The sequence below is a fragment of the Zootoca vivipara genome, chromosome 3 (assembly GCF_965207765.1).
Source record: "Zootoca vivipara chromosome 3, rZooViv2.hap1.1, whole genome shotgun sequence".
Taxonomy (NCBI): domain Eukaryota; kingdom Metazoa; phylum Chordata; class Lepidosauria; order Squamata; family Lacertidae; genus Zootoca; species Zootoca vivipara.
Window position 1 is genome coordinate 81,194,514 of NC_142586.1, and position 26,313 is coordinate 81,220,826.

General features: G+C 43.2%; 1 protein-coding gene across 1 annotated transcript in view; it reads right to left on the reverse strand.

Moving 5' to 3' along the window:
* The window catches only part of MRPS18A (mitochondrial ribosomal protein S18A), a 33,106-nt gene extending 30,334 nt beyond the window's left edge, over positions 1-2,772 (reverse strand). Inside the window, exon 1 of the mRNA XM_035108195.3 lies at positions 2,530-2,772. Within this exon, the coding sequence (XP_034964086.2) occupies positions 2,530-2,668 (139 nt within the window). The 5' untranslated portion in view covers positions 2,669-2,772. The remainder of the gene's footprint in view (positions 1-2,529) is intronic.
* Between the last annotated feature and the right edge of the window lie 23,541 nt (positions 2,773-26,313).

Sequence of the window (26,313 nt, forward strand, 5' to 3'; positions counted from 1 at the left end):
ACCTCTTCCTTTCAGAGGACCTTCTTACTGCATAACTCCCTAAATACTCCCTGACAAGGAAGCTAAAAGCAACCTAATGCTAGAGTTGGAGCCTTTTTCTTATATGGTTCGTGTGCTCTTGACTGCTAGATGTCCTAACTTTTCCTAGCTTTTTTATTCTAACTTTCCTGGTCTTGCTTGGACCACTTCCTATCAAGGTTCACTCACAGTAGCTACTCCCCCTCTGCAAGGATGAGGTAGTTGGTGACCCACTCCAAAAGGCTAATCAAATAAACATAATTATCAAGGATGCTTCTGGGTTTTCTGTTGGCATAACTGACTTTCCTGTCAATGCTTTGGTCACTCCGTGGAAAATGGAGATGACTTAGGCCAGAAGCTGAAACAATCACACCTGTGCCATTTTCTGCTGAGCAGATCCATGTCAGATTGTTAAGGTTCTGGGGAGTTGAGGACAATGAATCAAATAGTAAGGTATCTATAGTGTAAGCAGGAAGAGATTCACTGGGAATCTGACTGAACACTAACGGAGTGCTCATTTTTGAGCCTGCATGGTAGATGTGATGTAAGCAATGCAGCAGCTCTTTTCCATAACCACTGCATTCTGACAGTGCTGGGTGGTTCAGGGCCTTTTGGAAAATGTTGCTTGCCATGCAGGTTTTAAGTACAGCCACAATATTAAAACACAACCTGCAGGTTTAGAGAGGCAATAATCAACTGAATACCAGAAGCTGGGACAAATAATTCTGGTGGTGGGAGAGCTATTGCCTTTAAGTCTTGCTTGTGAGATTCCCAGATAATCTGGCAGGTATGGTTGCTTATTAACTAGGGGGAAAAACAAGTTCATTATTCTTTCAACTTTTCCAGGCTAATTGCCAAAAAGTAAGGGTCAAGGCTGCTTTTATCCCACTTGTTTTGTTTATTTTCTTTCTTTCTTTTTTAGAAAAGGTGTACACTTTTAACTGAATAGACAGTTCTGCATTACATTACATTTACAGACCTACCATAAAAATAAATGCTGGAGCCCACCCTCAAATCCACTATGCCCCTGGCTCTAAATTTCTCATTCAAGGCTAGAAAACCCTACTACCAGGTAACCAGCATTAACAGACGTGACAGAATTCTCATATGTCTTTTATTCTTTTACAGAACTCTTGGCACTCTTGAACACAAGAATTCAGTGTTGCTCAGCGCAACATAGTAATATTTCCTGCTGCGACCAACAAGATCCTGAGAGATACCATGTGCTGGAGAAGGATTATTTTGCTTCTGTTTAGCTGTTGCCCCAACTAGAGACAGAGTTCTGATTGCACCATCAGCAACTGCCCCATAGCAGTGAAAAATGGGATCCCCTTCCCTGTCTCATCCTAGGCAGAGAGGATTATACTATACACACTACAATCAACAAATGCGCAATCTGTGTACAAGAAGCATACAGTCTTGCATACACAATACTGTAGTTGAACTATATAAATCAACAAGTGTACATTTTTTTTCACACAAATACCTGTAGATGTGTACCTGTATTTGGCATAACTGATGAATAAGCCTGAAATGAAACCTGGAGTGAAGAATAAGGGTGTTCCCAACCCCCCCCCCCAAAGCAAAGAGCAGAAAATTATACAAAAAGGGGAAACACTAGACCAGGCATCCCCAAACTGCGGCCCTCCAGATGTTTTGGCCTACAACTCCCATGATCCCTAGCTAACAGGACCAGTGGCCGGGGAAGATGGGAATTGTAGTCCAAAACATCTGGAGGGCCGAAGTTTGGGGATGCCTGCACTAGACTAACAAATGATTTACCTGGGGTCACTGGTGCTTGTGATAAAGATGAGGGGTGCAGGACATGAGAATTCTGAACAGCAAACTAGAATTTTGGGACTCAGGATTCCGAGTTGATAAACTAAAAACAGGATGCTTGACTAAAGCTGCCATCCAATGGGAATAAGACTCAGACACTTAATGTCAGGGTTGTGGGTTTGAGCCCCAGGCTGGGCAAAAGATTCATGCATTGTAGTGGGTTGGACCAGATAACCCTCGTAGTCCCTCTTTCAACTCTACAATTCTATGAACTTAAGGGGGGGGGGCTTACTTCCAAGCAAACATGCACGGAGCGGGACGGTACAGGTGGATCCTTGCGCTGTCCCTTCCACGTCCAACGGAGGGTTGCCCGAAAAAGCTGCCCCTTCAAGTCTCAGCGCCTGTTGCCTGGCAAGGGACCTTGGCCACCTCCTCTGAAAGGATGACTAACCAAGTAACATCTGTCCTTTATTATTGTCGTATTATTATTATATTCCCAGCCGGCCTCATAGCCCCGAGCTGAGCGAGAGAGATTGTGGGACGGGACGGGGGATGGACGACACCGCGGCGCAAGTTGTTTTACTCTTCCCCTTCTCGGCGGTTGCCGGAAAACGAGCCGGCTCCGGCCATCCAGGAGCTGACGGGAAGGCGCCTCTCTCGCCCTTTCCCTACCTCAGCCCCTTTCCCCGCTGCAGCCGAGAGAAAGAGAGAGCAGGAGCCGTTGGCACTCACCCTGCCGCACTCCGCGAGACGGGGCGCGGGCCCAGCCTCCCCACAAGAACCCAGACACCAGCCGCCTGCAGCCGGAGAGCAGCGACATGGACGCAGCCATCTTGGCAGCCCTCCGACGGCTTCCGCTTCCAGGTTTCATTGGCTGGCGCGCGGGGGGGGGGGAGGCCGCTTTCTTCCTCGCCCGCCCCGCCTCCTGTGGCGGGAAAAAGCGAAAGGCGTTGAAGTGCCGCCATTTTGGTATCCAAAGCGGGGATGGGGGGCGGCGCGGATGGGATGTGCTTGCGCCACGCGTTGTTATGGCAGATTTGAAACCTCATTTTTCCTTTTTCCTTTTAGTAATAAATCTAATTGCTTTTCTTGTGAAAAAAACCGACATTGTCAGCTGTAATTTAGGTTACCAACGCGCATTTTTCTTCCGATTAAAAAAAACAAACAAGTCCTTTTATACACTGAGCTATATAAGCTTTTTTTAAAAAAAATATGGGGTTCTAATGCTTTAATCTGCCCTGGCACTGTAGGATGAAGAGCGGGTAATTAATACTACTACTACTAACCCATCCTGGCACTGTAGGATGAAGAGTAGGTAATAATAATAATAATAATAATAATAATAATTCATCCTAGCACTGTAGGATGAAGAGTGGGTAATTAATAATAATATTGTACAAATCTTTTTCAGTACCCTGAAGTATTGGGAGGATGAGACATAGGTGCTTTCCCTGCGCTTAATCACTGGTTTTACTGGGGTACAATGCCAGCCTCTGCTGAAAGAATTTGAGTGGGTCCTGGTTAGCTACCTTGCTGCATTCAGGGGATTGGTAGTGGTGTGCAAAGCCCTGGGCAACTTGGGAACAGAATACCTAAAAGATTGTTTCAGCTATTGTATATCCAACTGAGCTGTAGTTTCCTACACGTATTGCCACAACAAGAGCTCTATGATATACGAATAAGGCCTTCAGTGTGGTGGCACCTGCCCTTTGGGACTCCCTCCTGTTGCACATCAGACAGATGCTGTCTCTTTTATCTTTTTGGTGCTCACTGAAGACCTTCCTCTTCCAACAAGTCTTTTAAAAAGATTTTTATCCCAGCCTTTTTTTCTTTATTGTATTTTTAAAAATGTTTTTATTGCAGATGATTTTATTGTAAATCATCCTGGGGTGTTTTATGGGAAGTGATTCATAAATTAATGAATAACGTAAGAAATGACACTCTGAAATAGCTAACCTTGTAGAAAAATACGAGTGCAAAGTTATTTGCATTGCTATTTGTGAATGAAGTATCTCAAGTAAACTTGTTTCATGTTGCATGGACGTTGTGGCATTTACCCTTTCAGGCTGCGGTGTAATTTCTCTTAAGTGCAGGAAGTAAGTCCCATTGAACTCATACAGAGTTCCCTGAACTGTCATAAATTTATATACAAATACACAGTTCATTGAACTGTCAACCACTAACCTTTTACAGGCTGTTACTTGGAACATAGGGACGTGGGTGGTGCTGTGGTCTAAACCACAGAGCCTAGGGCTTGCCGATCAGAAGGTCGGCCGTTCGAATCCCCGCGACAGAGTGAGCTGTTGCTCGGTTCCTGCTCCTGCCAACCTAGCAGTTCGAAAGCACGTCAAAATGCAATCAGTGCAATCATTAGATCCATGCGTGAACCACTCTGGGGTTGCGGCGCTCATCTCGCTTTACTGGCCGAGGGAGCCCGTGTACAGCTTCCAGGTCATGTGGCCAGCATGACAAAGCCGCTTCTGGTGAACCAGAGCAGCACACGGAAATGCCGTTTACCTTCCCGCTTGGAGCAGTACCTATTTATCTATTTGCACTTTGACATGCTTTTGAACTGCTAGGTTGGCAGGAGCTGGGACTGAGCAACGGGAGTTCACCCCGTTGTGAGGATTCAAACCGGCGACCTTCTGATCGGCAAGCCCTAGGCTCTGTGGTTTAACCCACAGCGCCACCTGCATCCCTATATGTCTGTATAGCCTTGCCTAAACAAAAATGTTCTACGCAGGCGCCAAAAAGAATACAGAGAAGGTGGTGACCTGATGTCAATAAGCAGGAAGTTCCGAAGTGCAGATGTTGCCACTCTATAGCACAGGGAAGTGCCACTGCTGTGGCTGCTCCAGTGGCAGTGATTGGCATCTTCCACTGCTGCCATCCTTGTTGGGAAAGGGGCCTGAAGTGAAGCAGGTTTGCTGGTGCTGCTCCCCAACTGCAATGAGGTTGCCTTGGACGATGCAGACAAGCTTGACGCCTTCCTGCTGCAGAGTTGGTGAGGCATGCAGCTGGAGCTGTCATGGCAGCTGTGGGTGGAAGACAGGAGGCTGTGAAGAGCACCTGACCTCAGCACAGCTGCAGGAGCCACCCTACGTATCCCATCCATGCCATGCCGTGACTTCCTTCTCTCCCCCCCCCCCCGGCTCTACCTCAGCTACCCCAGCTGAATGACACTAGTCCTCAAAAGTGGACCTCCCCACCATTTCCTACAGGAGGAGCATCAGCTCATAGGAGACAAGCAGATCAGCACTGGACACATACACACCGCCCCATGCATCTACTAGAAGTGCATCTGGGACCTAGCAGATCATTGCTTCTATTTTGTCTTTTGTAAGACAGTGGTACCTTGGGTTACAAACTTAATAGGTTCTGGAGGTCCGTTCTTAACCCGAAACCATTCTTAACCTGACGTAGCACCAATCTTCTTGATTTAATGGCATCTAGTGGCAATTCATACTTTCCAGAGGTGACCAGGCAAGTAGCGACCTGTCAGTCTAGTCTATGCAAAAATGTAATTTCTTTTCTTTTATACATAAATAACATTTCCCTCCTAAAGATGCATTAATTAATCTAGATCCATACTTCATGTAATGCCACCTGATTTAATGCAAATTAACTGTTCTCAAAGCAAATTGGAATCAGAGAACAGCCTGAACATTTGTTTCTCATGTTTTCTTTCCTTATCTGATCAGACAGCATTTTCTGTCGTGATTGTTAAGTGTAGCTAATTCAATCCCAAGGCTACAAACTGTGTGCCAGCTTGGACAGAAGGCCTTAATATTTTTTGCAGGCTAACCATAGCTTTGATTCTTCCCTGCTCTTCTGTATTTGGAAAGATTTGGTCCGAACTTTCGTCGAAGGAGAAAGGGGAGAAAAATAATGCCAGAAACTACTTGTGTGTTATGGTCCATGGGGTCACGAAGAGTCAGACACGACTAAACAACAACAACAACACTTGTGTGTTGCAAGAGTGTTCATCTCTCTACAGAAGGGGTGGCCAACCCATGTTCCATGGGCCGTATATGAGCCCCCCATAAGTTTTGTGGTGCTTCCCCCGGACCCCTCCAAAACGTGTCATTTCTCAAAATAATTAATTTTTAAAATTATTTTTAGCAAAGCCTTTGTTTCCCTTGTTGTGATGCTATGATGTCAAGTGGTTTTTTTTGTAGACCCTCAAGAGCACCCCAATTTTTTAAAAAAGGTTCAAAGAATTACTTTTTTCTTGATTGCTCCCATAGGTCCCACTGTGATGCCAAAATAATTTTTGAATCTACCAAGGCGTCTTGTGCCTCATTTTGCTTTGATTTTTTGCTCTCTTTTTTGCTGTCCGCTCTTGTGGGTTCGCTGCTGCGATTCTGTGCTGCCAAAGAGTTTTGTAACCACCCCGCCCTGCCCCCCAAAAAGTGTATTTCAGAAATGACTGCACTCACTTTTACACTTTGGACATGCAAAGTTTAACATAAGGGAATTTTAAAATAAATTTAAAGTAAAAAAAGAATAAAGAGAATATGAGAGATGGAGGGAGAGAGGAAGGAAAGACACCCTCTCATTAAAAATATAATAACCTTTGATACATCCACACAAATAATGGTTTCACATGTAAGAAGGGCAGTGAGGCCCTCGGACCATTGCAGAATAGATGGTTCAAAGATATTTCATTGTGGGGGTTGACCATGGTTCATGTGACCCTTGATATACGATGGTCAATTTTTAGCTTTAAAAGCCAAACCTAAACAGAAACTTTGGAAATAGGGGCTGTGTCTTGAAGGAAACAGGCAGCACATGCTTGCAATATGCCTCCCCCCCCCCGGGTATTATAGAGTAGGCAGGCTCCATTTCGTCCTGTTTCGGAAGAAGCAAAGTAGAGCGATTATTACTGTGATTTGAATATTCAAGAATAGGGGCTTTCTCTCCATCTGACTTACTCTTTTCCTTGTCCGTCGCTTCATGTTATGCCTGCCTGCTTCCAGTCACAGAGGATGGGAAATGTTCAGGCTCCCATTCCCCTCCCTGTCCGTGGCCTGCCAGTGCTCATGAATGGCATGTGTCTGCCTTGCAGGGTACCCTCATCCAAACTGCAGATCTATTTCATTGGTGGGCTGGTAGCGTTTTAGACAATTCCTAATTAAAGAACTAGAGAAAGGAGATGGAAAAACCTATTAGGTCATCCAGTTCCCACACAGTAATGCCCTATTCAGGTTTGCTCCCCACAGGACGTTTTCTTCTCCTTTCCAGAGGGGGCACTACAGGTCAGACTCAGTGCTATTTTTTATTAAACAGTCCTCCCAGATTTAAGAAACTTCAGGAAATTTCAGCAGCAAGTTTCAGCAGCTGGATTATTATAGTCTACATTTTCGAAGTCATAACTATTAATTCTTTGTGGCACTGGGAGATACCTTGGGGCAAAAAAAACCCCCACATTATAGTTAGATCTACAGCCTCTCACAAAATGAAACTGGAAGATGTAGGCTATAATCCTAAACCACCTTTCTGGCACAAGCTCTATTCCCTGCTTTGAAAAGCCTTGACAAATCTGATTGCCAGTGGCAACTGCTTTTTAGCAACTGCGCTTGCCCTGACAAGAATACTGAGCAGCACACATATTCCCCACTTCCTTCACGATTTTGCAAAGTGCAGAGAATTTGCAGGTCTCACGCACACCTTTAGGACAGGCAGAATAGCTCCCTTTTGAGTTTTCTGGCGTGAACTTGGGGGATAGGTGGGGATCTCTCAATTCCTGCTGAGCTTTGGCGATCGTTCCACCTGTCTATTTACTTTACTTACTGGAATATTTATAACCCGCACTTTAGTAATAGCATATCAAGGTGGGACACATCATACAAAATATAAAAAAATAAAGGCATCCATTAAAACATAATTCAAAAAATCAGGAAATACTGGTTGCGTAAAGGAGAAATTCCTATTGTGAAGGCCTGTCTAAACTATACAGTTTTCAGAAGACGTCTAAAAAAAGCTGACATCTGTTGCATGGCCCACCGCAATATGAGACCTCCCCCCGAATCCTCTGCATGCTAGGGAACCTGGGGTGGTGGTGCCTTGTGCCCTTTTAAGGGGTGGAGCAGGCAGAAACAGACATCCCTGCTGCTCCTGCCTCCTCCAAGCCCCGTGCAATGTGGGAGACCTCCTCTCACTTCCCCAAGTCTTCTGTGTGTGCCAGAGGAGGTGTGTGCATGTCTGCGAAGCGGGTGGTTGGTGATGCCCATAAAAAATGATTGCTCCTCTGTGGTCATGGGGAAACTCAGCAGGATGCAATCTGGGAGATTACCCTTGAATTCAGATTTGGAGGTAGAGTTCTTGATGACATTTCTTTTTTTTTTTTAATTTTAAAAAACCTTTATTTACTTATAAAATTACATAAAATAAAGTACATAAGAAAATACATACAAAGCACATATTATTCAGTTACAAAAACGAAACAAAATACATATAGCAAATAAACAATATTTTCGAATTGTACCGTTATAAGGTCGGCCTCCGGATCTCGATGGTTGAGATTTGATCTTTACAATTTTTATAATCTTGAACCAAGAGGCTCGAAATATAAAAGCCATATAAGAAGAAAGCAGGAGCGGAAGGAAGACAGAGGAGAGGAGAGAGGAGAGAGAGTTCTTGATGACATTTCATTGTCATCAGATTATGTTATCAGAATGGGAGTAGGCTCACCCACTCAGGTATTTTTCCTTTGTAAGCATGGATCTTGAACCCTTGCTGGGAAAAAGTTTGTGCAATGAGGGTAAGGTTGGATGAGGAAAGTGCTGGGAGAGGGAAGGGAGTGCCCTCCTTCTGCTTCCTGCCTCTTGCTCGAAATTGTGCCTTCCCGATCCTGCTTCGCAAAGGTGAAGCAACAGCCAGCATTTAATGGCACATGGTGGAATCAGGATATGTAGTTTTGCCCAGATGGACCATTAGAACATTCTCCTGGAAATTATGTATTTAGAATATATAATGGGAATCTTTTCTGCCACTTCGATTTAGGATAAGACCTTAAAAGCCCACAAAAAGGCATAATGGTGGGAAAATATGAATAACAGAGGGTGATGGCACACTGAATAGGGAAAAGGGGGAATAGGCCTCAAGATGAAAAAGTGGACTTGAAAACAACATGTTTATATTGCCAAGGTTTCTTGATTTTCCCAGTGGACATGGCTATTTTTCATAGTAAAGCAACCAAGTCATAATTTTATTAGATTTCCTTCAGGCTAAGTGTAAACAAGTCAAATCCAGTGGGGAAATTAATTGAAATGTATTTTGCAACAACATTCTAGTCTAAAATGATTTATTCTACTACAACATTTGTTCAATAAAGGAAAAATAAGTGAAGATTTAAAGAATAAGGTTAAGAAAGCAAACATTTGAAAGCAAAGAAATCAAAAATTAAACAGTTCCTTCCCTCGGGGGCTAGCACATGTCCTTTCCTTTGCATTGTGAAAGAGGTGTTAAAACAAACAGCAACTTAAACCAAATTAATTCAACACTTTAAATGAAGTTCACAAATATCAAATAAAATAACCATTGTTACGTTGTTTCATTTATTCACATTTCCCACAAACTATTAATTTATGGATGGTGAATATATTAGGTATACCTTCCTTATTTTGCACTTTCCTCTGCTTATTCCTTATGTGCTTACCTCATTTAGTGGTGCAGATTTAATGCTATTGCGCTGGCCACTTAGGTGGGGTAGGGCGGTGGCAGGAATGGTTCAGTTTTCAGTTCTTTTGCTTTTTGGCAGCTAACTTTGCAATTATGATTTTTGGCATTGCAATTATTTGTGTACTTGGTATGCCAGATAGCTAACAAGAGTATCCTGCAGTTAAATATATCTGATATTTGCTCCCAAATAGAAAGCAACTGTGCTAGTACTTGCCTTTATTTCGATACATTCCTTAACTCTCTGAAACCTCCCACCACCTTCCCCTTCCCTCCAACAGTTTCTGCCTTACTACAGATCTCATTTCCTTCTCACTGTGTAGCAGCACATTTTCCTCAGGAGGACATAGCCCAATGCTTACATTCATATGCAAGCCCAGAACAACGATGGCATTTGCAGCCCCTCAGCAATAGGTTCTTCACCACTATCCTTTCGGCCAACAAAAACTTGGTTCCTCAACTGTCCTTCCGCTATGAAAACAGAATATTTGGCGCCACACCCCAGCAAAACTTGCGAAGATGTACAAATATAGATCACCAAGTTGCTGGAGGTGCAAAGATGGAATAGGGTCATACATGCACATGTGGTGGGATTGCACAGCCATTAAAGATTTTTGGGATAATATCTATAATGAATTAAAAAGATTATTTAAGTTTTCATTTAAGAAAAAGCCTGAAACCTTCCTTTTAGGAATAATGTCAAAAGAAATTAAAAAAGAAATTAGACCACTTTTCAGTAGCAGTCAGGATTTTAATCGCAAGAAGCTGGAAAAGTTATAAAGTACCTACTATACATGAATGGCAGAATACCTACAGATGGCCATGATGACAGGGAGAGTTAGAGGTCACCCCAAACAAAAAACACAGAAAGATTGGAAATTTTTAAAAGAGCATTTGGAGCAGTATTATAACACTCAACACCTCCTGGCAGATATAGAATGATCCTTGTAAGACAATAAATATAATGTTTGTTTTTGTTGATATCAGAGGAAAACAAAGAAAACAATACAGTGGAACCTCGGTTTATGAACATCTCGGGTTACGAATTTTTGGTTTACGAATGCCGCAGACCCATCTGGAACGGATTCATTCACTTTCCATTACTTTCAATGGGAAAGTTCGCTTCTGTTTATGAACGCTTCAGTTTATGAACAGACTTCCGGAACCAATTGTGTTCATAAGCCGAGGTACCACTGTATAACATTATGGAACTGTATGTGAAAAAAATAGTAGAAATAATGACACGAGTATAATCAGAAGTCATCTGTGTTTATTTTTCCTTTTTCTTTTCTCTCTCTTCTTTCCTCTTTCTTTTTGAAATTTTTCTTTTTCTTTTTTCGCAATTTTTAAGCAAGAGAGAGACAAAGAGATAAAAGTTAAATACGAAAATTTGAATAAATTGAAAACCAAGTTTTGTATTACTGTCTAACCATTGTTAAAGCGGGTCAATTGTAACGTAGTGATGCAGTAGTTATTGTTTTTTGTGTGTTAATTGTTATTTTTGTTATTGTCAAATGTAAAAAAAGCTTTTTTTATAAAAAAAGAAGAAGAAAGAAAACAGAATATTTGGAAGGAGGGAATAGAGGAAAAATTGACACACAAATTAAGATTGCCACTAAGCATTGGGAAATTTTCTTATTTTTCTCTGCTTATTGAACAATTATATGTGGCTAGTAATAAGTGTCAAAATAAGTGGTTTACAAAAACCCAACAACATTAAAAGTATCAGTAAATGACAGTTGAAAACAGGCATTTAAAAATATTGAATTCTTGGTGTGAGTGGGCAAGAGAGGGGAAATGGGCCTGAAACCTGAGGGACAAGTCTGGTTCAGCATGTCTTCACCTGAGGAAATATAGGTGATATGTTACCATGGGAACTAACTGTTAGACCAAAGTTGGAGGCAGTTTGACAAAGCTCTCTGGGGAAAGTGAGCTCAGAAAGCCATTTTTCCACAGATAGGGACTGGAGAGTGGGCTTGCAGATTCAAGCACTGGCAAGAAGTACCATTTCCTTAAGGAGCTGGGTAAGGAAATCAGCCTTCTCTCAGTCATGCTACATGAAGGAGGTTTAGGCAAGCTCTGTAGTTCCTCCAACAAGCTTCCTCCCTTGACTAGGATTGCTCAGGGTATGACTCTCCCTTATCTCAGCTTCCGCCGTTGTAGCCTGGAAGACCAATCTGACCCCCCCCCCCATTTTTTAGTGAGTACCATCATGATGATCTTCTTTAGGCCTTCCTTATGACTGCTTCAGCTGGATGGCCTTAATCTTCTATCCAATTCTTTGTGCTTTGTTTGCGGCTTATGGACAACCCCAATAGACTTTGCGTTCTCCCTTTTCTCCTTTCGCCATCTTGCCTTGCTAACAAACTCTCAATTTCTTCTTCCTTTCCAGCCTGGAAGAAGCAACAGTATTTTATTTATTAGTTTCTTTGAAAAAAAAAAGGAAATCAGTATACATTATTTGGCAAACTGAGTAGTAGAGCTGGCACCACTCAGGCAAATATGCTGGGTAGAATAACAAAAGCAGGCCAATTGGATCTCTCTCCAAATCTTCCCAGTTTCTGAAATCAATGTACAATTTTAGCTTCACTGTTTTGGGTATCTTCACTGATTGCACATCTTTTTACTGATGTTTTCTCCAAGCCTTCCCTTTGCACGCTTTACAGAGTTTGATTCAAGTTTTCAGGCAGTTACTGATAGTTGCCAGCTTGGAAAAGATCCGATATTAATTCCCCAATGTTATTCTGATCCTTCTAAATTGGCCAGAGCAGGTGACTTTTGGGTGACCTCTGGAAGGATAAAGCACTGAGTAAAGAGAAAATTGGAAGAAAAATATTGATGTTTTTGATTTTCTAAAATCTTAATGGGTGGATGTGAGATTTAAACAAAGATTCAAGTTGGTTGGATTAGAAATTTTAGGTGAAGGTTCATGTTGACAGTTATGTCATCCAAGCCAGTTTACTTCATTTCTAATCAATGTGTGTACCCTTTGCTCTGCATTACACATTTCCCAATGAATGTTTGTTGATACTGAGATGGAGTCATTTTCATTACTCAGAGACCTGTGGCCTGTGAGAGGTGGGAAGTGCTGTGAAATACAGCACTCTTTGGTTCTTCTCCGCTCAAGAAATCATATGCCTTTTACTCAGGTGGGTTTAATCTCCCAGCAAAGTTTCATGAGAATATGTTTGAAATATTGACTATCCTAGGGAAGGATAGTCATCTTTTAACCCAGATCTTGGAGACCTCCCCAACCCTAGCAAAGTTTATTGCTGGTTCTAAGTCTCGGGGGACTGCTCCACCACAATTTATCTCGTTTTACACCTGTCTAACTCATTTCTCATTTCCACTCTTCCTGCTTTCTCTGGCACAGGCTATCTGGTTCACGTAAATGTTTTGAGCCATTGTCTGAAAGTAGTAATGTACTAGATGGATGTTAATAAATTGAAATTTAACCCAGAGAAGACAATGGGGGCTGCTAGACTATTACTATATCACATACTGGCTCTTTCTTGATGCAATGCTGCCTAACCTCAGAAACAAACAAGGATGAATGCTCGATAAACAGGCTGTCTGAAAGTGCCCAAATGACAGGACTGCTGATACGGAAAGAGGAAATTAACCCATCTTGGATGGGGTAACACTTCCTTGAAGACTCAGGTTTGCACTTGTGAGGTATTCCTGGATCCTGCCTCCTTGTTCCTTGGTGCTCAGGTGGTGGCTAGGAGTGACTTTGCCCGGCTTAGGCTGGTATGTCAGTGTGTCTATTCCTGGAGTGGACCAGTCTGGTTGGGGCTACACATGTCTTGGATGACTGCAATGTGCTCTATGTGCAGCTACTTCTGAGGTGTGTTTGGAATCTTCAGCAGGCCTATACTGTGGCAGTCAGAATGCTGATATGAACTAGACCTTGCAAGCTTGCAAGTCTCATTAAAAGAGCCACAAGGACTTCTGGTTCATTTCTGGGCATAGTTCAAAGTGCTGATTATTAACTTTTAAAGATTGTAAATGGTTTTGGATCAGGGCATCTAAAGGACTGTCTGCTCCAGGTTCTGAGACCCTGAGCTTATCCCCTGAAGTCCCCAGTGTAACCATATTATTCCCATCTGGAGGGCTACTCTTGTGCACAGCAGAAGTGGGACAACACTCCCCACCTCCTGGGACATTAGTGGTATGAAAAGTTACAGAGTTTCCCTGCAGGACATGCACCTACTGCAAACGAAGTATTATGACCAACCGAAAACTTTTGCAGGTGCCAACGGTTGTTGTGATTGCATATAACTGCCCTGATTACATGAGCACAGATCATGATGAATGCTCGATAAAAAGTACGTCTGCAGGGGCCCTCAAATGGAACAGTCTGATAACTGTTTATTTCTCCTGCTTTTTCCCAAGTTAATTGGCCATAGTAGAGAGTAACAAGCTTGGGAAAGTTTTCTTAAAAGAGGACAGGTTGGATAAACAACCTCTGGGCGGCTCTATCAGCATGATGCTGAAGCTTACGTAGGTGGGGAGATGCAGAGCCCTCATGGTTTATTATTATTATTATGAGCTTGGTCTGTGTTCGTGCATGGCTTGTGAAATGGGGGCAAGAACATATGTGAGAGACTTAGACTCTTGTTGGCCACTCCGTTTTTTGTGTTCATGTCACTGAGATTCTAAACAAAAGCTAGAAGTGAAGTGGTTGTAAGAAAATGCTTGGAGAGTTTGAAAGTGGTGCTTTAGCAATGGCCTTTTCTCCTGAGTCTACTTCTAGCATCTGTATCATTAACAACAGAGATGAAATGGTTTTAGGAAAGGAAAGAACTTTTTCAGAAAGCTTTTTTTTTTCTGCAGGCATTCCTAGTACGTACCAAAAAGTATTGGTAAGAGGAGGCCTAGGACGGGGAAGAAGCTGCAGAAAATATGTATTCCATGTCAAAGGAGCTGTAGGAACAAATGCCAAAAGGTCTGACTTGACTTCCCTTTCTCTCAGCCTTAGTTCCCCTTTTGCAAAATGGCATGAAAAGCTACCATATGGATTGATGAAATACAGTTTGTAAAGTCCTACTTGTTGTTGTTTAGTCGTTTAGTCGTGTCCGACCCTTCGTTACCCCATGGACCATAGCACGCCAGGCCCCCCCATTCTTCCACTGCCTCCCACAGTTTGGTCAAACTCATGTTCGTAGCTTCGAGAACACTGTCCAACCATCTCATCCTCTGTCATCCCCTTCTCCTTGTGCCCTCCATCTTTCCCAACATCAGGGTCTTTTCCAGGGAGTCTTCTCTTCTCATGAGGTGGCCAAAGTATTGGAGCCTCAGCTTCAGGATCATGGCCACTGGTCCCATCACCTCCTGGCAAATAGAAGGGGAAGAAATGGAGGCAGTGAGAGATTTTACCTTTTTGGGCTCCTTGATCACTGCAGATGGTGACAGTGATAAAAGATGCCTGCTTCTTGGGAGAAAAGCAATGACAAACCTAGACAGCATCTTAAAAAGCAGAGACATCACCTTGCCAACAAAGGTCCATATAGTTAAAGCTATGGTTTTCCCGGTAGTGATGTATGGAAGTGAGAGCTGGACCATAAAGAAGGCTGATCGCCGAAGAATTTATGCTATTGAATTATGGTGCTGGAGGAGACTCTTGAGAGTCCCATGGACTGCAAGAAGATCAAACCTATCCATTCTTAAGGAAATCAGCCCTGAGTGCTCACTGGAAGGACAGATCCTGAAGCTGAGGCTCCAATACTTTGGCCACCTCATGAGAAAGTCCTATGTACCTTCTCAATATTTTTGCTATTGATAGTTTGTAAGGATCTGTCTCTGTAGACCGAGACCATCAATTTATGTAATCTTTGCAACAACTCTGTGAGATAAAATATTATCACCTCTGTATAGCAGATAAGGGGCTGAATAATGACCTAAGTTTACCCACGGACTAATGCAGTGGTTCTCAAAGGTTTTATAGTGCTGGAATCCTTTACAAAATTTTGGCAGAACCCTTACAGTAAAAATTGAAATTATTATTATTATTTTAAAAAAGCAAAGCAAAACAGAATGGGGTTGATTATTGGCAGATCAAGGAAGGGAGAGCCAGACAGAGTGGCAACTTTTAAAATTAGTGACACTGAGACTTCAAAGAACTTTGCTGTTGATCTCCTCATCTCTGATAGGAGAAGCCTACGCTTTGCTCCAGCTCATTGGAACGTGCAAAGTTTCCTATGATGTGGGATGGCACAGGCAGGCAGGCATTTATATTCTATACAATTAAATATCCTGTTGGACAGTTTAAAATCTATTACAGTGGTGCCTCGACTTACTAATTTAATCCATTCCGAAGGCACCTTCGTAGGTCGAAAAATTTGTTAAGTCGAAAAGCGCTGTTGGAAATGCAATTTCCCATAGGAATGCATAGGAAACAGGAAAATTCGTAAGTTGGAGCAACCCCATCTAAAAATTCGTAAGTCGAAAAAACCCTATCTAAAACCGCCGCCGTTTCCGTTCGGATGTCAAGAAATTCGTAAGCGTGCGGCCATTTGCCCCATTCGTAAGTCGGAAAATTCGGTTGTCGAGTCGTTCATAAGTCGAGGTACCACTGTGTTTGTCACTAGTGTTACTTGAAATTGTTTCCATGAAAAGAAGTTAATACCCTCCTCTGTAGACTCTGAACTATTTAGCACATCTATGCAAAAAATATATACTTTCCTGGATTATTTTCAAGGAACGGTAGAGCCTTGTGAAATCTCTTAGACTGCAATCCTGTGCAAACTTACCTAGTACTGTAACAAGCCCCATTTAACTTAATCCTACTTACTGAATATACATGCAATGGATTGTGCTGTTCATCATGTTTTAAAACACAAGTTCCTGTTTCAGTTGAATACTTTCTTCCTAAACACTTCACTAGGAGTTTTCCAGCCAGAATCTGCTCCTTGCATTTGAGATCTTTGTGTGGATTTCCCCTCATCAAACTTCCTTTGAGACTAACAGCTTTGACATATGAGTGTATTTGAGAACATGCTGGCTCAGCAGAACCTGTGAGGTCCTCATTTGTCTTGTGAGAAAAAGGACACAGAATTCTCCTCCAGTATTTGGGACAAGGCTACCTGCTTTGAGCACCACGTCCTATTTTTAAATTTTATGCCAATGCATTCTTGGCTTTTATGTTTCCTTTGTTTCTTCCACTAATTTGAGGGGAAATAATTTCTGTAATCTTGTGGGAAATTTTTTTTTAGGTGGGGGTGGAGGAAATGAAGCACAGTGCTCGTAACATAACTACCAGGGGCACCAAATCACTGCTCCTTTTTAGCTACGATCAAGGTCCATAAAAAGCTGTGAAAATGAATAATGTAATGCATTTTGTGTGATATTTTTTATAATATATACCAGTACCTTTTGTGCAAACTTTGCCCTAGTATACACATATCTGTGGTTTGCCAGGGATATACAGCATTATCATTCATGAAGCTCAACACATAATTAGAAGATTTTTAATGGTTTTGGCTTCGGTCCCCAACAGAGCTCAACATCACTTAATGGTGGTTCCTGCACTATTTTTTGTTATGCAGTAACATTAAAACTACTTTGAACAGATGTTAAAGGCACAAGCTGCAGTGACCAGGAACAGGTCCAAACCATGCAGGAGAAGGAAGCTATGATTACTCGGAGCAAGAAGACTCATTTGCTCAGAACTAATGGCCAAGATGAAGTCTGACAGGTCCACACAAGTGGGCTACTCTCCCAGCAGGGAATTTACAAGGTCTTGCCGTATGTAGCCACTTCCACTTACTAATGGAAATGAAAACCAGATATGCCCTTCCCAGCAGCCGCCTCGCCACCACCAGAGCTTTGCATAACTCTTGCTCCACCGTCCTTCTCTAGGGGAGCTCTATAAAATAAACAGATTCATTACATGCGGATTTCCTCTTCCTTTCCTCTGGTTAAACAAAAAGCCTATTAGAAACAGAAACACACACATGCACAATGTAATTATGCATATATATATATAATGTATACATACATACACACAGCACAAAAGGGGTATGCATACACACAGAAACTTGCACTTCTCTCTCTCTCTCTCTCGTTTTGCAAATATGTAGCTTTATAGTTCCACGCACACTTTAGCAAATGCAAACCGTGTAGTAGAAGGTTTAGTTTGCATCTTTATTTTCCTGACACACACGAAGTTCTTGAGCTTTTGGGGGGGGAACCTCCCCCCAAAATAGCGATTTAAAGCTTTTGGAGCTGTTTCCGCTGCTCTTCCCATCGCATTGCCATACATTCAGGTTTTCCCTGACACTTTGCCGATTCGGCAAAATCCCCCCCCCCCCGGGGCCATTTTTACACCCGAAAACCAGGACATGTCAGGACTTTTCCTGATGTATGGCAAGTCTAACTTAGGGCCAAGCTGAATCTCTGTTTCTCCATAACAGCTGAATCAGGAGAAGACCAGTGTCTCTCTGGGTGAGGGGTTTGTGTGTTTGAGACATCGGAGCATCAATATTATTATTATTATTATTATTATTATTATTATTATTATTATTATTATTATTATTCCGTCCATCTGGCTGGGTTTTCCCAGCCACTCTGGGCAGCTTACAGGACATATAAAAACATCTAACATTAATTTTTTGGGGGGAAGAATTTAAATCTTTGGATGGGGTTTTGCTTCCTCTGAAGGAGAAAGTATACAGCCTGATCCTGGATACACCTGAGGCTCAGGTGGCCTTGATGCCTTTTCCTAGCTTCAGCTGGTATGACAAATGTGGCCATTTGATCCTAGTAGTCCAGGCATTGGTAACTTCAACTTCAACTGGATTATTGCAACCAGAGGCGGAGCTAGCTGCTCCGGCACCCGAAGCAGCGCACATGCTGTGCACCGGGGGGGGAGGGCTAGCTGCCCACAGGGGCGGGGTGAGCATCCCAGGGGGCGGGGCGGTGATGTCACCCCCCTCATGGGTGACACCTGGGGTGAACCGCACCCACCGCACTCCCTTCCTCTGCCAGTGAATGCAACACACTCTAGGTGTTGGTCTGGAAACTGCAGTTAGTCCAGAATTCCACTGCACAAATGCTGACACCATGAAATAAATCCTACCAGCATGTAAGAATCTAAGAGTCTGGGGGGTAAACGACCATCTCGCTTTGGCCAGACATAGGGTGCTACCAAATGGTGGCTAAGTATTGTAAATAGGTTTGATTTTTCAAATTTAAGCAGAATTATACGATAACAGTATTTCTGTTTAAGTTTGAAAAATCAATACAGAATGTTTAAAAAACCAAAAAGCAAAAGAATTTGAAAACGGGCCATTCAGATATTGCCAATGGGTAATTGGCAACAAGATTGTTTACATTCTTGGATTTCCCCTGAGAAATGTAAATCTGGATTAAAGGTGGGGCGGGGATACAGGCTAGAGTTTAAATGCCGGCGATGATGTGTGGATGCTGCAGAAATACTGCATTCACTTTAAAAATGAGAACGGAACAAAATCCTCAGGAATCCCTAGTTCAAATTGATGGAGACCAATCAAGGTTTTTTGGGGGTTTTTTTTTATAAAGCTGATGGCAGTGTGGCTACGTTCCTAGAAAAACAGAAGCCGCGTGGAAACATTTCTTACCTTTGTTTGAGGCTACATCTCCCTTCTCACCACAAATTGCTTCCAGGGACTGAGACAGCAGCTAAGACCACAGAGTTCAGCCAGTGCTTCAAACAAATTCTGGTTAACCAGGAATCTCTATATCAGCTCCTGCCAGCCTTGTGCCTACATGCTTGCCTCATGGCTGAGGGAATTATTTGGTTGCATCTGACCTCCTGGAAGGGTGTGAGGTTTGAGGACCTTCCCAGAAAAAGCTCAGAGATGATTTTGTTTCCATGGCCACAAATATCTAAATTTCTCTCCTCCACAACTGTTTTCCCCAAGTTTTTGTGTGCTGTTTTGATATCCACACCCAAAAAACACTGATGTCAAATAGAAGGAAAAAAACTATAGTGAGGGAATGATATTTATTTTTTTGCTGTTTGGCATTTTGATCTTGGATAAGCGATGATCTTGGTATTCTAGCAGGCTGCTTTATCGCCTAGCAGGAAATATGGTGTTTGAAATCGCCTCCTTTTACTGATTCAATAGAACTCCAATACTCCGGCACCCCCCGCCCTGTTTCCCAGCACAGCTGTCTGGCGGGCGCAGCAGCGTGGTGCCCCCCTGGCGGCCCGGCACCCTGGCGCATTGCGCCACCCAGCCTTGCCATAGAGCCGGCCCTGCTGCAGAGGTTGTTGAGCTGCAACTCCCACCATCCCTGCCCATTGATCATGGTCATCAACATCTGTAGGGCCACAGATTCCCCATCCCTGCCCTACTGGCTAGTATTCAGAAGCATAATCCCTCCTATTCGGTCTGCAATTTCCTCATGGATTCCTTTTTTTTATAATTGAGTTTATGTTGCTCCCATGCTCTGGGTACCAATTAAGGTGGAGAAAGAAGGAGAGAGAAAACACCAGAACCTGCATTGTGGAGTGTCTCCCCTCCCTCTAAATAAATGAGAGATGTGGGGCAAGCCCAACATCCTCAAGGGCCCATAAAAAAGAAGCCCGTAAACCAGGAGTGAAGGAACAAGATGAAGCAATCCAGTTAAGCAGGGAGGAAACCACCAATTAGGAGTAGCCCCAAGGGAATTGTTTTTTGTGGCCTGGGGGCAATTTGCCAGAGGTACATTTTGAGTTGGATCTGGGTTGGCTGAGAAGGGCAGATGTGGTGAAAACTGCTCCCCAAAGACAGCTTGCCCTTCTAACCTCCTCCCTTGTGTCTCTGAAAGTCGAAAGAGCTTGGGCTGCCCTGGAGTTTAATAGCAGTGAGGCAAGTATACTGAGACCTGGAGAAGAAAATGATACATTCTTCTTTCAATTTAAATTATAAGCAGGACAATTTGATCCAGTAGCTAACAGTAAGGTGGGCTTGCTGCTCAGTAATACATATATAATCATGGCCAATAGGTTGTTTTATGAGCGGGATAAATGCTGAGAGGAATACATAATATTAATGCTAGAGTAGTGCCATTAAATCCCTGGTTATTTACTGAGGGAGATCCAAACCCTCTCAGGGTACACCAGCAACTTACATTTAAAGCATTCTTATACCACTTTAACTGTCATGGCTTCCCCTTAAAGTATAATGGGATCAGTAGTTTGTTAAGGGTTCTGAACGTCTTTAGACGTTCTCTATTCTGCTCACAGAACTACAATTTTAAGAGTTCCCTGTGAACAGGGATTGATTATTGAATCACTCTGAGAATTGTAGCTCTGGGAGAGGGAATAATTCCCAGGCCTCAAGACTAGTTATGTAAGCTCTAGTAAATGAGATTCCAAAATTCCCTTCCATTACTTCTAACATACACCACCTAACTACAGTGGTATCTCTACTTACGAATAACTCTACTTACGGATGTTTCTACTTACGAATGGAGCTCTGTCCGCCATCTTGGATGTGGTTTAGATAGGATTTTTTCTACTTACGAATTTTTTCTCCCAATGCATTCCTATGGGATTTGACTTACAATTTTTTTCGACTTACAAATGTGTGTTCGGAACGCATTAAATTCGTAAGTAGAGGTACCACTGTAATAGCAACACCTAGTCTTCATTCTCCCTTTTCCTATCTATGGCTTTTGCACTGTTTTTTTCGTTTAAAAGGGGATCACTCATGTTGTGTCCAGCCTTTCTACCTGTGTTAGATATACACAGTCACTTGGAATAAAACATTATCATACTGGTTGTTCTTCTTTGAAGTATCCATAATATTCCTACATCATAGTGCCCACAAAAGGCCACAAAACATCAGCAGAGCCCTGGCTACTGCCAAGCAGAAAAGTCTTTACTTCTTGTATTTGGGAAGCAGTGCTCTCTGAGCAGTCAGTGTAAAATGGATAAAATTATTAATACATTGAGGACTGCTTTATTGCATAGCAAATGTCCTACACTATCACTTTTCCAAAGTCATTTGAGAGGAATGCACATAAGGAAACTTGCCACCATGGGCTTAACAAATGTGGCAAAATGGGCATGATTTGCACATGGCTTAACAGGAACACAAGCAACAAAAAGATTTAGGCATGGTTTGTGATATTTCACTTCATTAGGTTAACTATCTCTTTGCGTTGACTGTGCTATGTCTGGTGTCAGAGATGTATTGTCCTCCTTCTCCATCTCTGGCAGAACACAGGACGAGCCAACCAGAATTGCTAAGGCTGAAATGCAAGGATGTGGCTTGTGGGCTGACTATGATTCTGTCTAACAAAGACCAAACCACTGTGGTTCTTATTCTCTTCATTCATTCTAGCTGCTCAGACTCTCTTGGGGGGTTCAGACTGTCCATAGGGCAACTTTGTGGGGAGACACATCTAGCTGGAAGTCATTGACCAGTTCAGTCAATCCTCAGTCTTTTGTTTGGGAATATCACTACGTCAAAGGCCGCTGTGGACACATTGCCTGGAAATAAGAAAAGACTGTTGTAGAAACATGCAGCTAAAGGCAGCTGAATAGATTTCATTTCTGGGTCAGGATTGGGAAAGATGGGTGTTTCTCAAACAAAAACGTATTTTGCTGCAGCTGAACAGCTCTGGGAGGGGAATAATTACTCTAGAAACACATTGTTTAGGCTGCTATCCACTGCATGTCTTCTCAGAAGTAAGTAACACTGGGTTTTACTGAACTTATTCCTTGATAAGGGGTGAATACATTGGTGGATATATGCAGCAGCTGGAGAGCCATGTGTTCCCTATTCCCCAACAGCACATGTAGCTCTGGGAGCAAGGTGGTAAGTTTGCCTTATTGATACATGAAAACCCACTCTTTAGTGCTCAAGAAGAGCAAACATCAGTCAGGGGTTTCAGAGGATTGCCATTTGTTCCAATTCAGCTTTAAAGAGCGGGTTTTCACAGGGAAAGCTCCAGAAGAAGAAGGAAAAAAGTGCTCAGATACAGAGGTTTAAAGTGTGGATCATCTCTGGAAAGAGCAGAGGAAAGTGTGCATAAACCACCGTTGTTTCTGTATGCAGTTTGATATGAGAATTTCTGTTGTATCTTAATTACATGCCAGATTGCTGACAGAAGAACTTTGCCGGTGTGAATTCAGTATGTGATTTCTGTTCCGTTGATGGGGATTTCTTTTTTTTTTTAATGGAATTTCCGAGCCAAATGAATGCAAGTCTGGAAATACCAAGATAGATCGGTGGAGCAGTTATTCAGATTATAGCAAGAGAATGATGCAGATTCCTTCCTACTTCCATAAAAACCACAACATTTTATGGAAAAACTGAGAAATTTGCTTGGTCAATTCACATTCCCAGGGAAAAGTGAGATTTCAAAAGGAGGGTTGTAGGTGGTTTTCATGGGTATGAACCACTAAAACTTTTTTTCCATAATCATTTTTGAACTTTGAGTCCAAGTTACGAGAAGTTAGTGATTCAACAGTTTGTTCTTTCCCTTGCTGAATCCATCTAGAATGCCATGACAAGATAGGGGGCACTCAAGCACAAGAGGTACCATCTTCTGAATGGGATGAATTGCTATTACGGTACTCTTTTTTTATTGTAAAATTCCAAGTAGCGTTTAGACAGTGCTGTGTCGAGCCTGGGCAACTTTTATTTTAATTGCTTCCCTTCTATAGTTTTCAATTGCATGGTGAGAATTACCTTCATTCCCTAAAATTGGGCCTGTTTTCTTTCGCTTTATTCTTTTTTATCTTCACTGCTGTGTTATTACACTACAGCACCTACAGAAACCAGGATATAAATATTGAACGTGGTGTTTGAAGGCATATGCTGAGTAAGATAATGCTGGTTATAGCATAGGAGAATTGGTTCCTTGTGGAAGTGTAATGTTTAAAAAATACCCTCCATCTTAAAATTTCATCCAATATGCCAAAATTTCTCAGTTAAATACTCAGCCCCTTCCATATCACTATATAATATTGTAAATGGTGGCCCCAAATAATGCTGCTGTATTTGTTGTTTTCTTTAAGAGCTGACAGATGGGTTGTCAGACTCAATAGAGGACAGGACTTGTGTGCCTTTAATTGCCCTGCTCTCTTTTGAGTCTGGAAACCTTAAAGAGAAACCAGCAGACCCTTTGCTTGGAAATTAAACAAAGGGTCTGCTGGTTTCTCTTTAAGGTTTCCAGGCTCAAAAGAGAGCAGGGCAATTAAAGGCACACAAGTCCTGTCCTCTATTGAGTCTGGCAACCCTAGCTGACAGTGGCATGCAGGCTTACCAGATTGTGGTTAAACTGCTATCTGATTATACACCAGCCACCAGATTGTGATTATACTGTCAGCTGATTATTACACCAGCCAAAATGCTTGGTTTCCCCATCTGTGACTCCTCTATGAAGAAAGTGTTTGAAACTTTTCAGTTTAGAGAAAAGGTAAGAAGTGACATGATATAAGTTTTATAAAATTATATATAGCATAGAGAAAGAGAGCAGAGAAACCTTTTTCTTCCACACTAGAAACTTGTGGATATCCAGTGCAGTGGAATGATGGGAGAGTCAGGAGAGATAAAATAAAGTACTTCTTCATGCAGTGCATGGTTAAACTATGGAACTCTCTCCCACTGGAGGTAGTGATGGCCACAAACCTGGATGGCTTTAAAAGAGGATCCAACAAATTCATGGAGGGAAGGGCTATCAGCAGCTACTTGCCATGATAGCTATGCTCTGTCTCCACAGCTGGAGGCAGTAACGCTTCTGAAAACCAGTTGTTGGAAACCACAGGAGGGGAGGGAGCTCTTGTGCTCGAGTCCTGCTTGCGGGCTTCCTACAGGGACCTGGTTGGCCACTGTGAGAACAGGATGCTGAACTAGATGGACCATTGGCCTGATGCAGAAAGCTCTTATGTTCTTATGGTTGGTTGGCATCAAACAATACATTTCTTTTACTCTGCTCTTCAGAGGGTGACGCTCTATCTGGATACATGGTTAAGCAATTGAATATCCACTTCACCATTGCATTGGAAATGCAATGAAGCCTGTCAGTACAAGATTTTTGATGAAGCTAAGAGGCAAGAGGCAGTGTAAGGATTACGCTGTGTTTGACCACTGATGGTTGCAACAAAACTGGAGGTGACACAGGGATCACTCATGAAAGAAGTTGTCAGAGGAATTGGTTCTACCATTGCAGGCTTTCTGTGACGGTTGCTATTCTCACCTGCTGATCTTGCTTGTTTGTTGGAACTAGCTGCAGTCAGCATGAAGCTGGCACAACTAACAATTGTGGGCGCCAAGCATGCCAGCAAGTTGCCGTTCTGGTAACCAGAAAAGGACCCTGTTCACTGGAGAACGCTGACAGCTGGACGGTTCCTAAAATGCAGCTACTCCAACGAGTAATTAAGCAATTATAGCATAAGAATCCCCATGTCAAATTACTTAATATATTTTATCTGAAGCAGTGAGGGGCTTATTCCAAAGTGCTGAAAGATATATGTTATGTACTGAGCTGAATCCTAGAACAATAGGATTCAGAATCAGCGGGAGCTACCCAATCCAACTCCAGGTGGAAGTGAATCCGCAACCTGATTGGCCTGCTGGAGCAGCCAATCAGGCGGCTGGCAGAAGTGAATCTGCTACCTGATTGGCCTGTAGGAGCAGCCAATCAGGCTGCAGGCAGAAGTCAATCCACAATATAATTGGCCCACAGGTGTAGCCCTGAAGTAGCCAATCACGCAAGGCCCATTGTGTAAATAATGTATATAAGCAGATGGTTTTGGGAAAAGAGCCATTCGTCTTCTCTTCTCCTTGATGACTATGAGCTGAATAAAGAGCATGAAATTCACTCTCGACTCCGAGTATATTTCACTGGCGACGAGGATGGGATCCTGCTGAGCTGACCGCCACCACGCACTGCACCGCAGCACCGCCACCTGCTGCACCGCTGCATCGCACCGTGCATCCAGGCTTCAGCTCCAGGACCCAAGGAACCCAGAATGGCAACCGACAGCAGCTTCTCGCCATTCAAACCAGCATTGGGAGACTGGGAAGGGTACGCCGCCCGTTTCAACTTCCTCCTGCAAGCGAAAGAAGTCACCAACGATGCCATGAAGAGGGCGACATTCTTCAGCGTCTGTGGAGAGGAGACGTTTGAAATCGCCCGGGCTCTCCTTGCACCTAGAGATGTCGCTACCGTCTCTTACAAAACAATAATGGAACGGCTGAAGGAGCACTTCTCACCACAGCCCTCGGTGGTAGCTTGCCGAAATGCCTTCTACGCAAAGCGGCAAGCCCCGGGGGAAACCATAACTGGGTTTGTGACCTCCCTCCGCCAAGCCGCCCGGTTATGCAACTTCTCAGAATTGGAGAACATGCTTCGTGACCGCCTCGTCGGTGGCCTGAGGGACAAGATGTTGCAACGACGCCTCTACGCCAAAAAAGACCTCACGTTCCAGATTGCTCTGGAGGAAGCCCTGGCAACCGAAGCCGCCGAAAGGTCAACGCAAGAGGCACGACCGGCCCCGCCATCCCAACCGAGGGTCTACCACGAAGACCTCACCGACGAATCCGAATCTGACAGGGAGGAAGTACACAGAGTACAGCGGCGCACTCAAGCAGCACACACACCACAGCAGCCTCGACGAGAAGGAGGGAACTGTGCAAGCTGCGGGGAGAACCACGAGAGGAGGACCTGTCGTTTCCGCAACGCAGAGTGCAGGCAGTGCAGAAAATTAGGACACATCGCCCGGGTGTGTCGGGCTCGACTCACACGTCGACAAGCATCAGATGACCGACCCAGGAGCCCCAGGTCACACGGCACCATGCACCAAGGCAACTCGACGGAGATCACGGACTATCAGGTATTCCAGTTGCCCCATCC